At 42.1% G+C, this 12782-nt stretch overlaps 1 protein-coding gene across 2 annotated transcripts in view; it reads left to right on the forward strand.

Annotated features, from left to right (window-relative positions):
- The window catches only part of Pstpip2 (proline-serine-threonine phosphatase interacting protein 2), a 97144-nt gene that overhangs the window by 54896 nt on the left and 29466 nt on the right, over nucleotides 1–12782 (forward strand). For both annotated transcript variants that reach the window (XM_052742626.1, XM_052742625.1), the window contains exons 3-4: nucleotides 7450–7527; nucleotides 9663–9697. In XM_052742626.1, coding sequence (XP_052598586.1) covers nucleotides 7450–7527; nucleotides 9663–9697 — 113 coding nt within the window. The remainder of the gene's footprint in view (nucleotides 1–7449; nucleotides 7528–9662; nucleotides 9698–12782) is intronic.

The raw sequence follows: 12782 nt of genomic DNA on the forward strand, positions 1-12782 counted from the left end.
TCAGAGGACTCAGGTTTTTTTATTAAAAGATTCATGTTACAATTTCTCAACAGAAACTTCAGAAGACAGGAGGGCGTTAATGTACCTAATTGAAGGAAAATGAAAAACTTTCTGTGATAAAGAGATTAAGAAATTTATGACCCCTAATTGAGGTCTGCAGAAGATCCTTTGTAGCATGAATTTTAAAAGTTCTTATTAATAAAATCAAACCCGAGGCCAGTTATTGGGGTCAATGCTGGTAGATCAGAGAGACAGAACAAGCCACAGCTATCTCACCTTGCCGGATCCTCAGCTGGTCTTGTCTCCTCAGACTGGAGGCCTCTGAGTCCTCATCCAGAATGGGTCTTAGCTGAATTGCTGCTCAAAAGCCTGAATGCTTAACCAGCCAAATGCTTAACCAGGCCAAATGCTTCTAGTTTCTGGTCTCCACGCCTTATATGTCTTTCTGCTTTCTGCCTCACTCCCTGGGGTTAAAGACTCGCTTTCTGGGATTAAAGGCGTGAGTCACCATGCTTGGCTGTATCCTTGAACACATGGATTTCTGCCTCTGGAATGTTAGGATTAAAGGCATGTGCTACCACTGCCTATCCTCTATGTTTAATATTGTGGCTGTTCTGTCTCTGACCCCAGATAAGTTTATTAGCATGCACAATATTTGGGTGAATACAATATCACAATCCTTGAAGGGATCTTTCAGACTGAGACAATTAAACACATGTACGAGGCTACAAGGAAGAATAAGGTACACTGAAACATGGATAACCAAATGAGGACGAGGAAAACGCCAAACACCACACAATCAACAAAGTGTCATGAATTAATACAAACCTTTTGGTAATAGTTCTGAATATTAATGGTCTCCAGTCCCTATTAAAAAGCACAGACTAACATATTGGATTAAAAAACAGGTCCCATGGGTTGGGGATTTAGCTCAGTGGTAGAGCACTTGCCTAGCAAGCGCAAGGCCCTGGGTTCGATCCTCAGCTCAGAAAAACAAAAAACAAAAAACAAACAAACCCAAAACAGGTCCCATGTATTTGTTGCATCAAAGACAGATGCTACCTTAGGGCAAAAGGAGAAAAAAGTCCCAAGCAAATGGACCTAGTAAACAAGTAAGTGTTGCTGTTTTAATATCTGACAAAATTCACTCCAAATTAGTAGGAAGGGACAAAGAATTTTTTTATGCTGGTAAAACAGAAAAGCCCATCAAGAGGACATTGTAATTTTAAACATGTATGCACCAAATATGAGTTCACTCGATTTTATAAAATAAATACTATTAGATGTAAAGTCACAGATTAACCTCAACATAGTAGTACTGGGCTACTTCAATATCACACTTCCATAATAAATAGGCCATCCCAAGGAAAAAATATGTATCCATGTTAAACAGTATCATAGACCAAGTGAGACCTGCACAGAACATTTCACCCAAACATGCAGAATGCACATCTATCTCAGTAGTCTTTGGGACTTTCCCTAAAAGAGAACATATGATAGGACACATGGCAATTCTTAGCATATGTGGAAATCATTCCTTGTATTTTGACTACAATGGAATAAAACTTTAAATCAACAGCAAAAGAAAATATACAATATACACAAACTCATGGAGATTAAATCACACACTGTTATACGATGAGTGAATCACTGAAGACATCAAGGAGGAAATTAAAGAATTCCTACACTGAATGAAAATAAACACATCATATCAAAACTTTTAGGATATAATGAAAGTAGTTCTGAGAGAAAGGTTCATAGCTACATTGGCTACATTAAAAATTAAAGAGCTCTCAAATAACTTAATGATCACCCTTATGGCAAGAACAAGTTGAGCACAAAATCAGTGTGTGAGAAGAAATTATATCAAGCCAGAAATTACAGAAATGGAAATAATATAAAGAATCAATAAGCAAAGAGCTATTTCTTTGAAGAGATAAATAGGATAGGCAAACCCTAGCCAATCTAACCAAAAGAAAAAGAAGACTCAAATTAATAAAAAAAAAAATCAAACCTAAAAATGGAAAGGAGACTTTACAACAGATGCTGGGGAAATTCAGAAAATTCTTGGGACATGCTTTAAGTTGGAAAATCTAAAAGTAGTGGATGAATTTCTGTTGCATATGATCTACCCAAATTAAACCAAGGTGGGATAAAGAATTTAAACGCGGGGGGGGGGGCGCTGGAGTAATGGCTCAGTGGTTAAGAGTGCTTGCTGTTCTTCCAGAGGTCCCAGGTTTGGTTCTCAGCACCCATGTCATGTGGCTCACAACCACCTGTAACTCTGTCTTCAGGGGATCTAGTGGCTTCTTCTGGGCTTTTTGGGCACTTGAACACACATGCATCCATACATTTGCACATGTGCACACATGCACACACACACAAATAAAATAAAATAACACATCTACAACAATTGTTGAGATTGGGGCTGAAAAAGTCTAGGCCCAGATTTCTTTGTTTCTTGTTTTTCTTTCTGTGTGTCTGTCTGTCTGTGTGTCTCTCTCTGTCTCTCTCTGTCTCTTCCTTCCTTCCTTCCTTCCTTCCTTCCTTCCTTCCTTCCTTCCTTCCTTCCTTTCTAGACAGGGTTTTACTACATAGCTCTGGCTAGCCTGGAACCTGCTATGTAGACCAGGAGCCTGGAACTTGCTATGTAGATCAGGATGGCCCCAAATCCACAATTCCCAGCTTCTACCAGACTTTTAAAGGAGACTTAACACCAATGCTTGAACTATTACATAAAATAGAAAAGAAGTGTTTCAGACTCAGAGAAAGACATAGCAGCAACACAATGAAGTCATAAGCCAATATCTTTAATGAGCATACATGCAAAAATATCAATCAAGTACTTACAAACTACAAACTAAATAGAAGAAAACATCAAAGAGATCATTCACTCTGGTCAAGGTGGCTTCATTCTAGAGATTCAAGGATGGTTCAACAGATGTGAATCAATAAATGTAGCACATAATACAAATGGGCTCAAGAATAGAAATCACATGATCATTTTAATAGATACAGAAAAGGCTTTTGACAAAATCTAACATCCATTTATCATAAAATCCTGAAGAGGCTACAATAGAAGGAACATTTGTCAACATAACAAAAATATATTTAATTAATTGTAGCATGAATTCTAACTGGTCTTAATAATAAAAACCTGGAGGCAGATATCAGGGTGAAAGCTGAAAGATCAGAGAAGTCGGGCAGACAGCCACTAGAGAGACTTCTTACCTCTACTGAATCCTCAGCCTGAAAGGGAACTGAACTCCTATCTCCTTGTGCCTTCTATTCCTTTTCTTCACACAGCCATAACACTTCCTGTCTCAACCTCCCTAGTGCTGGAATTAAAGGTGTGTGCCACCATTGCCTGGTTATGTTTCTCTTTTAAACTGGATCAAAATTTTGTGTAGCCTTGAACTCACAAAGATCGTCTGCCTCTATGGCTAACTAGTGGCTTAGCTCCATACTCTGATCTTCAGACAAGCTTTATTTGTTAGATCACAAACAAAGTATCACCACATCTAACATTATACTAAATAGGAAATACCTCCAGGCATTTCCACTAAAATCAAGGACAAGACAAGCATGTCCACTTTCTCTACTTTTATTCAATGTAGTGCTTGAAGTCTTAGAGAAAAAGAGACAAAAGAAAGAAATAAAAGTGATATAAATAGTAAAGAAAGAAGTCAAAGTTTCCAGATGACATGATTCTATGCATAAGAGACCCTAAGATTCTACTAGAAAACTTGTAGAGCTGGGAAACTCTTGCAGCAAAAACTCTTACACCAAATCATCAGCCTCTTGTGTACCAGTCACACATATGACAAGAAAGAAATCTGGAAAGCAGTTCTACTCACACCTGCCTCAAAAGATACTTTGGAATAAACCTAACCAATGAAGAGAAAGACCTCACCAATGAAAACTTTAGAACTGATGAAAGAAATCAAAGACAAAGATGGGAAGACTTCCTAGGCTCATAGATGGGAAGAAGTAACATTGTGAAAATGACTATCTTTAGAATATTTTTTACACTTTTTTGTTTTTAATCGGATAATCAGCCGATGTGAATGTCAAGCTTAGCTAGCGACCCTGTCTCAAGGGAAGAAGATGGAGTGTGAGCTAGAGCACCCTCTGCCATCATTTGTCTTCACATGTGTGCACACAGGCACATGCTCACATGTTCACACACACTGCAGACATATATATTCACAAACCAACAAAAAAAATAAAAATACCGATTTCAATCACTATCAAATGATACAACTAATTTTCATATGCTTGTGGTGTATTTGTCTATACATGTTCATGTGTGTGCATGCACATATGTGTGGCTGCATGTCTCTGTGTGTGAATGTATATTGTGCAGATCACAGATTGCTGTCCATGCCTTCCTTACTTGTTTTTCAGCATTTTTTATTTTATTTGTTGTTGTTCGTGTGTGTGTGTGTGTGTGTGTGTGTGTGTGTGTGTGTGTGTGTCTGTGGTTGGAGGTCAGAAGGAGAATCAATTATTTCCTTCAACCATGTGGGTTTTGGGGGTTATACTCATTTTTGTCAGGGTTGGCAGCAAGCACCTTTACTCACCGAGCCATTTTACTGACCCTTTACCTTACTTTTTGAGACAAGGTCTCTTTCTGAACCTGGAACTCATCAGCTTCAGTAGGCTGGTTGGCCAGGAAACTCCATACACCCCAGGGATATAATTATGGATGTGTGCCACTGTGTTCTACCGTCCACCTCATACAAGGTCTCACTGTATAGTCCTTGCTGGCCTGGAACTCACTATATAGACCGGGCTGGCCTTGAGCTCATAGAGATCCTCCTGCCTCTGCCTCTCAAGTGCGGGGATTAGAGGTGTGCACCATCATACCTGGCCACGTGCTGCTTTTTATGTGTTGTGTGTGATGCGCTTTACCCACTAATCATCTTCTCAGACCCTGTCTTAGGTAGGGTTTCTAGTGCTGTGAAGAGACACCATGAACCATGGCAACTCTTATAAGGAAAACATTTAACTGGGGCTTGCTTACAGTTTTAGAAGTTTAGTCCATTATCTTCATGGCGGGGAGCATGGTGGTGTGCAGACAGACATGGTACTGGCTACATCTTGATCAGAAGGCAACAAGAAGTAGACTGTCTCACTGGGAGTAGCTTGAGCATATATAAGACCTCAAAGCCCACTCCCACAGTGACACACTTCCTTCAACAAAGCCACACCTCCTAATAGTACCACCACAGTCCCCAAATGAATTAATTTTGGTTGATGTAATTTGAATAGCTTATTATTGTTTTCTTTGTGCTTTTCTCTTTTTATTTAAATATTTATTTTTATTATTTTAATTATGTGTATGTATGTGTGTGTGGGGGGGAGTATGTACACATGGATGTAAGTGCCCACAAAGGTCAGGGGTGTGAGATCCCCTGGAGCTGGGGTTACAGGTAGTTGTAAGTCACCTGATGTGGGTGCTAGGGAATCAAACTCTGGTCCTCAAGAAGAGCAGTATGTGCTCTTAGCCACTGAGCCATCTCCCCAGCCCTGGAACTTTTCTTTTTGTTTATTTTTTTAGGATAATAAAAGCTGGGCCTGGTGGTTCAGGGCCATAGTCATAGTTTTTGGGAAGTTAATATGAAGATTTAGGTTGACGTGGGGTACAGAGTATGACTCTATCTCAGAATGAAAAGGCCAAGGGCTGACCTGAGTGAGTAGCTGTTACTTTCTGGTGCTGGCAATGAAGCCCAGAGTCTTCCCAGGTAAATACCACACTACTGGCTTACATCCCCCAGCAGTCTGGAGCAGGAGAGATGGCTCTGTAGCATGAATCCTGATTGGTCTTAATAATAAAAACCTGGAGTCAGATTTGGGGTAAATGCGGAATGATCAGAGAAGCAGAGCAGCCAGCCACTAGTTCTTACCTCTACGAAATCTTCAGCCTAAAAGAGGCTGAGCTCCTGTCTCCTCCCACCCTATATTCCTCTCTCTGCCCAGCCATATCACTTGCTGTTTCCTCCTCCCAAGTGCTGGGATTAAAGGTGTGTGCCACCACTGCCTGGCCTCTAGTGGCTAGCTCCGTGCCCTGATCTCCAGGCAAGATCTATTTATTAAAGCACAAATAAAATATCACCACATGGTTCAGTGGTTAAAGTGTGTGTTGCTCCTGTAGACAGCCAGAACTTGGTTTCCTGTGTTCACACAGGAAGCTCCTGACTGCCTGGGACTTCAGCTTTGAAGGGTCTGATATCCTCTTTGGTTGCAGCAGGCGCTCAAATGCTTGTACACATACGATAATATACAAACACATGTAAACAACAGGAATCTGATTAAAAATATTTCATTTTTATTACAAAATTCATTTAATTTTGTATTTCTCTGATTTCTAGTGTGATCTGGAATCGTTTTATACACCATACTTTCTGTTTTGTCATCTAGTTCTAATTTTTTCCCATATTTGGTAGAGATTCTTTTAATATGTGTATGTGTGTGTGTCTGTGGAGTGTATGCATGTGTGCCTGTGCCCATGTGAGTGTGTGGAGACCAGCAACAGCAGACCCCATCCACCATTTATTTATCTATTTATTTATTTGGAGACAGTCTCACTGCGTAAGCTTGGCTGTGCTGAAACTTGCCTGTGTAGATCATGCTAGCTTTGAATTAACAGAGATCTGCCTGCTTCTGTTTCCTGAGTGCTGGGGTTAAATGGTGTGTACCCCCATGCTGCTGTTGCCATGTTCCTTTTCCTTTGAGACAGTGTCTCTCACTGTCCTGAGGCCTCCTGGGAAGGGTAGGCTGCCTGGCCGGTGCACCCAGGAATCCTGTCTCCCACTTCCAGGGGCTGGAATTGCACATTTGTTTCACATACCTGGCCTTTAAGGCCTGGGTTCTGGTGATCGAGGTGTGTGTGTGTGTGTGTGCATGCATGTGTGTGTATATTTTCTTAAGGCTTATTTTTATTTATGTGTATGTGCCTGTATGCCATGTCTAAGTATGGGTGCCAAGGAGGCCAGAAGTGAATGTCTGATCCTTTGGAGTTACAAGTGGTTTTGAACTGCCTGATGAGTGTGCTATGAACTAAACCCAGGTCCTCTGGAAGAGCCACAAGTGCTCTTAGCCATGAGCTGTCTCTCCAGCCCCTTCCTTTTGTTTTTTGAAACAAGGTCTCATATATCCTAGACTGGCCTCAATCTCTGTGTAGCTAAGGCTGATGTTGACTCCTGGCCTTCCTGGCTTTACCTCCCGGCTCTGGGACTATAGGTGTGTACCACCATGCCTGGCTTTGAGTTTTATTTTAATTAATTAATTAATTAATTTTAAATTACTGAGTCTTATATTTTACACAGTGACTTTACATCTGAACTTCTACAATAAATGAACAACTTTCCTGCAGGGGCATTGTCTTATGTGTCTTAGCTAAGAACTCTATGCAGGACCCATGACCTTCTCTTCTGTTCCCTCTAGGGCATCAATTGAAGAGAAATATGGCAAAGATCTGCTGAGTCTCTCCAGGAAGAAGCCATGTGGACAGTCCGAGATCAAGTAGGTACCAGTCAGTGTCTTTCTGAGTCCTAGGCTGGCTCACTGCCCAGTGCCCCATTGTTTCAGCAAGTACAATTGAGTAGCAGTCACAGTATATAAGAGTAAAAGAATTAATATTTCTTTCCTTTTTTCCAATTGTGAAAAGTCTGTGTCTTTTCATAGATCTTAACAGAACACAGAATTTGTGGTTCTAAGTTACCACAATTTTTTCAGTACAGACCCTTGCAGAAGAAACACAGTGAAATTGAACATTTAGTTCATAATGCACACGTACACACACACACACACACACACACACACACACACACACACACACAGTCACATACACACACAGGAACATACACAGGCACATACATGTGCATGTGCACACACACACACACAAAGGTTACTGTGACTACAATTCAACAATACAATAGATTGCAGAATTAGATGTACATAGATTTTTAGTGATGAACAGATCTAAAAAAACCCCCTCAATTATACAGACTATGTTTATAAAAGAGTGAATTAAAAGCTTAAGTGGGGAGATTTTTAGAAATGTCCTAGAAATTTTGTAAAAGGATCAAATAGGAAAATGAAATCTTCTGGGCTAGAGGGAAAAGACGATTTCAGAGCTGGGAGATGCCTCTGTGGTTGAAGTACTATCTGCACAAGCGTGATGGCCATAGTTCAGTTCCCCAGAACTGATGTCAACGCTGGATGATGTGGAAGCCTGTAATTCCAACCTTAGAAGGTGGAGTCAGGGGATCCCCAGAGTTAACTGGATAGATAGCATGGCTAGCCATATCAGTGAGCTCTGGGTTTGATTGAGAGACCCTGCCTCAGAGAATGAGTAGAAGACTGATAGAGAATGAGTCTTAGTATCAACTTCAACCTTGAGCCCTTACATACACGTGTGTATGCTCACATACATGCCCACACATGTGGAGACATGCATGTTCATACACACGTACAACACACATAAAAACGGAAAAGGAAAAAAAATGTTAAGGAGCTGGGTGGTGGTGGTACACACCTTTAATCCCAGCACTTGGGAGGCAGAGGCAGGTGGATCTCTGTGAGTTCAAGGCCAGCCTGGTCTACAGAGTGAGAGCCTGTCTCGAAAAACAAAACAAAACAAAACAAAAAGTTAAGGGTTTAGTTAGGAGAAATAAATTCAAGAGAAATATTATACAGCACTGTGATTGTAGTTAATAGCAATGCATTATTCTTAAAAAGAATTGAAAGTAGATTGTAAGTGTACCACTCCAAAACAGTGGTAAGGATGTGAGGTAATGGATATACTAATTGCTTTATTGAGCCATTCCACAATGCATACAGATTTCAAAATATCACGTTGCACATGGTAAAGATGCAATTAAAAGAAGGAAGCTGTAAAAAAGGAATAAGCTTGACCTATAGTTTCTGATCAGTAAGTATATGCTGAGTGTAGTGACCCACGCCTTCAGTCCCAGCACTTGGGAATCAGAGGCAGGTGGATCTCTCTGAGTTCGAGGTCAGTCTGGTCTACAAGGTGAGTTCCAGGACAGCCAGAGGTACAGAGACTCAATCTCAGAAAAAAAAAAAAAAAAAGCATGTGATGACTTTCTTGAAAAGGAGTCAGTTGAGAACCAGGGTTTGAGCTGGGGCATGGTGGGGAATGCCTGTAATCCTAGCACTTGGAAAGTGGAGGCAGGACAGTTAGGAATTTAAGGCTGGCTTCAGCTGCATAGCAAGCCCGGCTAGGTGAGATGCTGTCTCAGTTTGCACACCACCCCCCCCCCCCCCCCCCGACACTCACTGAAAGTGCACACTAGGATTGGAGCTCTCTCTTTATTTGCTTCGTTTTCATATTCAAATGACATGTTCTTATGAGAAAGGGATCAGATTCCTATATTATCACTGGGGAAGATAAAATGCAGAGTTTTTACATTTTGCTGTACCCAGGGCAGACAGTGCAGAACTGTTTATGCCAGGGATTGAGGAGGTCGGTCTTAAGAGGTTTTGGTCTTTCACTGTTTTCTGAGGCTCAAGGGTAAACGTGAATCTGGAGTCCCCAGGTGAAGACGTGGCAAAGAGAGGCACGTGAAAACATTGTGATAAAATTAGATAGATGATTTCCAGAGTTGAAATTGTATTGTGTGCTTGTTTTTCAGTACCTTGAAGAGAGCCCTCGAGGTCTTCAAGCAGCGTAAGTTAATTATTTAAAATTTTATTTTATTTTATATGTATGGGTGTTTTGCCTGCATGTATGCCTGTGTACCATGTGTGTGCCTGGTGCCCACAGAGGCCAGAAGAGGGCATCAGAAACCCTTGAACTGGAGTTACGGTGGCTGTCAATATCATGTAGGTGCTGGGAATTGAATATGGGTCCTCTGGAAGAGTAGCCAGTACTCTTACTGCTCAGCCATCACTCCAGTCCCTAGTGCAATCATTGGTAGGCTCTGTCTCTTTCTTCTAAGGTTAGTTCTATTTTGAACAGTAGTTAACATTGGGTAAAAAGATTTAACACAACCATAAGGTGAGAAATAGCTCTGCAGAGTAGAAATGAGCCAGACTCTTCACATCTACCTGTCACTTGGATAGTGTGGTTAGCACAGATTCATGGGCTCATCTGAGGTTCTGACTCAGGAGTTTGGAGTAGGGCCTGAGAGTCTGTGTGCTCTTAAGTTCCAAACAGGAATAACAGCACACAAGAACATTCTGTCCTGTGTTGTTTTTAACTCAGAGATATCGTTACATGAGTGCTTGTCTGTACCTTACTTGATTCTGACAGACTTACCCAGCCTCTCATATATCTTTGTGTAGCTTTTCGCTTCCCAGAGATAATTCTGCCGGACTTCAGTCACTGGGGCAATGTTGTAACTGTCTTGCCATTAAATTTTCAGACATTTTAAAAATCATTTTTATGCAGAAGAAATCTTTATTTTTTAGTGTGTGTATTTGTGTGTGTAAGGGTATGTGAGTGTAGAGGTCAGAGCACCACTTTGGGGGATCTTCACCTTTAACCTTGTTGAAGCAGGATCTCTCTTGTTTTCACTGCCGGCCTACTCCAGGCTAGCTGACCCCCAAGATTCTGGGACTTTCTCCAATCAGTGCCTCCCATCTCTCTGGGAGTACTAGATCTTAGATGTATGGCACACATCCGGCTTTTTTCATGGTTCTAGGAATCTAACTGAAGTCGTCAGACTTGCTTGGCCAGTGGTTTTACCTGATGGGATGGCCCCAGCTCTACCAGACATTTTAATTATGGCAGCCTTCAAAGAAATATATTACCTGGTCATTCTTTCCTCCTATTATAATCTGGCACGTGGTCCCACCTACCCCTCCCCAGACCTGCTCTTTTAATGGACACCAGCAATCTTTCTCTAGTTCAGAGTATGTCAGGCATCATGGGCTTTTCTCACCCACTTTGGCATGTTCATTGATGTTGGCCTAGTTTGGTTGTGAATCTGACCTGGAATTACACCAGCAGATTTTTATTAGTTACAGTAACGTGGAGACAATCAGGAGCTGGGAGGTCTGGGATGAGACCTGTCACGTTACTCTTCAGGGAGTCCTGCCCAGCTTAGTGTTCCTCAGGGTTTCTGCTTCTGGGGCTTTCTGTCCTTCCTTGTAGGGGATTTCCAGGTGAAGGGTGTCAAAGGGCACAGTGTGTATGACTGATGCTTGAAGTGTTTCTGTAGCTGGGTGAGTGCTCTTCCGTCAGAACCCCTGTTATCTGCTTCCTGTCATACTACAGTATGACTGTGTCCTAACACAGGAGACTTCTGACCCATCACATGAGAGAATTTCCCCCCACAACAACTAAGCAATCCCTTCCGCAATAGAAGCTAGCCAGTGTCCTCTAGTCCTGCTCAGATGTCACACTATCATCCTGGAGGTAATCAGATCCTGTACTCCGAAGGCTCAGTTCCCAATATAGTTACCTGTCCCAAGGCTCCTACCTGTGCCCACCAACAGGCTGAAGATCAGGTTCCCACAACCCCCATTTGGTTCAATACATTTACCCCAATAGCTCCCAGAACTTAGGGGAAGAATTACCCTTGCTGGTTTATAATGAAGGATATTGCAAAGGAAATGGGTTAAGGTGAGGGGGCAGAAGTGGGGTGTGTGTGAGGAACTTTTATGCCCTTTCTGAGCACACTGTGCAGGAATGGGTTCAGCAGGCTTCAGCCACACTGTTCTGTTGGGATGAGCAACACCCGGTAATCACCGCATGCTTAGCTATTAGGAAGCTCCCAAAGCTGTGTCTGTTTTGATTTTTATGGAGACCTCATTGGATAGGCACGCTTGTTAACAGACTGAGTGGGAAAGCCAGTTGGGAGCTTCAGAGACTTTCTGGCCTCTGGAGTACCATGTCTGCCTGCAGGACATGGGGTGAGACTCCTCTGGAGGGAACTGGGTCCTTTGACCCACTACCCGACAAAATAAAGAACACAAAGAAACCCTGTCTCAAAAAACAAAACAAAACAAAACAAAACATGAAAAGAATTTCTTTATGGTCCACTAAAGGCAGAGAGAGATCAGTTTTCACAGTCTTCCTTGGGCAGGGGTCACAAAAGCAGCAAGATGAATCAACGTTTCATATGTATTACACACTACAGGTGTACAAGATACATAAATAAATACTCCTCTCAATTTCTCCACTGACAGTGTCTTCTTTTCTCTTGAGTTCAGTGACGGACCTGCTTCTCATGGAGATGCAGTGTCCTTCCACGTTCCTTATTTACAATACACCGAGGAGCCAAGCGTGCTGGAGCAAAGAGCTTCCGCATAGCTCGGCTCGCCCCAGTAGTCCACTTTTTCACTCTTACTTGTTTTCCATCTCCCTCAAAAAACAGTGCGATTGTCTCTGTCGTGGTTGCACATGCTGGTAATCGGAGCACTCAGGAGGCAGAGACAGGAGGATCCTGAGTTCCATTAACAAGTTAAAATTGTTTTCTTAAAGAGCTGGGGGACTGGCTCAGTGGGTACTTGTCATGCAAGTGTCAGGACCTGAGTTCACATCCCAGGAGCACACATTAAAACCAGACACGGTAGTGCCCATCTGTCACCCCAGGCAGAAGCAGGAGAATTCTCAGACTCACTAGCTTGGTGTGCAGAGTGGGAAAACCGAAAGGAGAACCTGTCTCAAAGAAGGTGGAAGGCGAGAGCTGCCCTTCAGAAGTGTCCTCTGACCTCTACACATGTACTGTGACATGTGTGTTCCTGACTCATACAGGAAAATGCACCATGCACCATGACATATGTGTTCTTGAATCACACAGGAAAAT

The sequence above is a fragment of the Peromyscus californicus genome, unplaced genomic scaffold, assembly GCF_007827085.1.
Source record: "Peromyscus californicus insignis strain IS unplaced genomic scaffold, ASM782708v3 Scaffold_17__1_contigs__length_78620276, whole genome shotgun sequence".
Taxonomy (NCBI): Eukaryota; Metazoa; Chordata; class Mammalia; order Rodentia; family Cricetidae; genus Peromyscus; species Peromyscus californicus.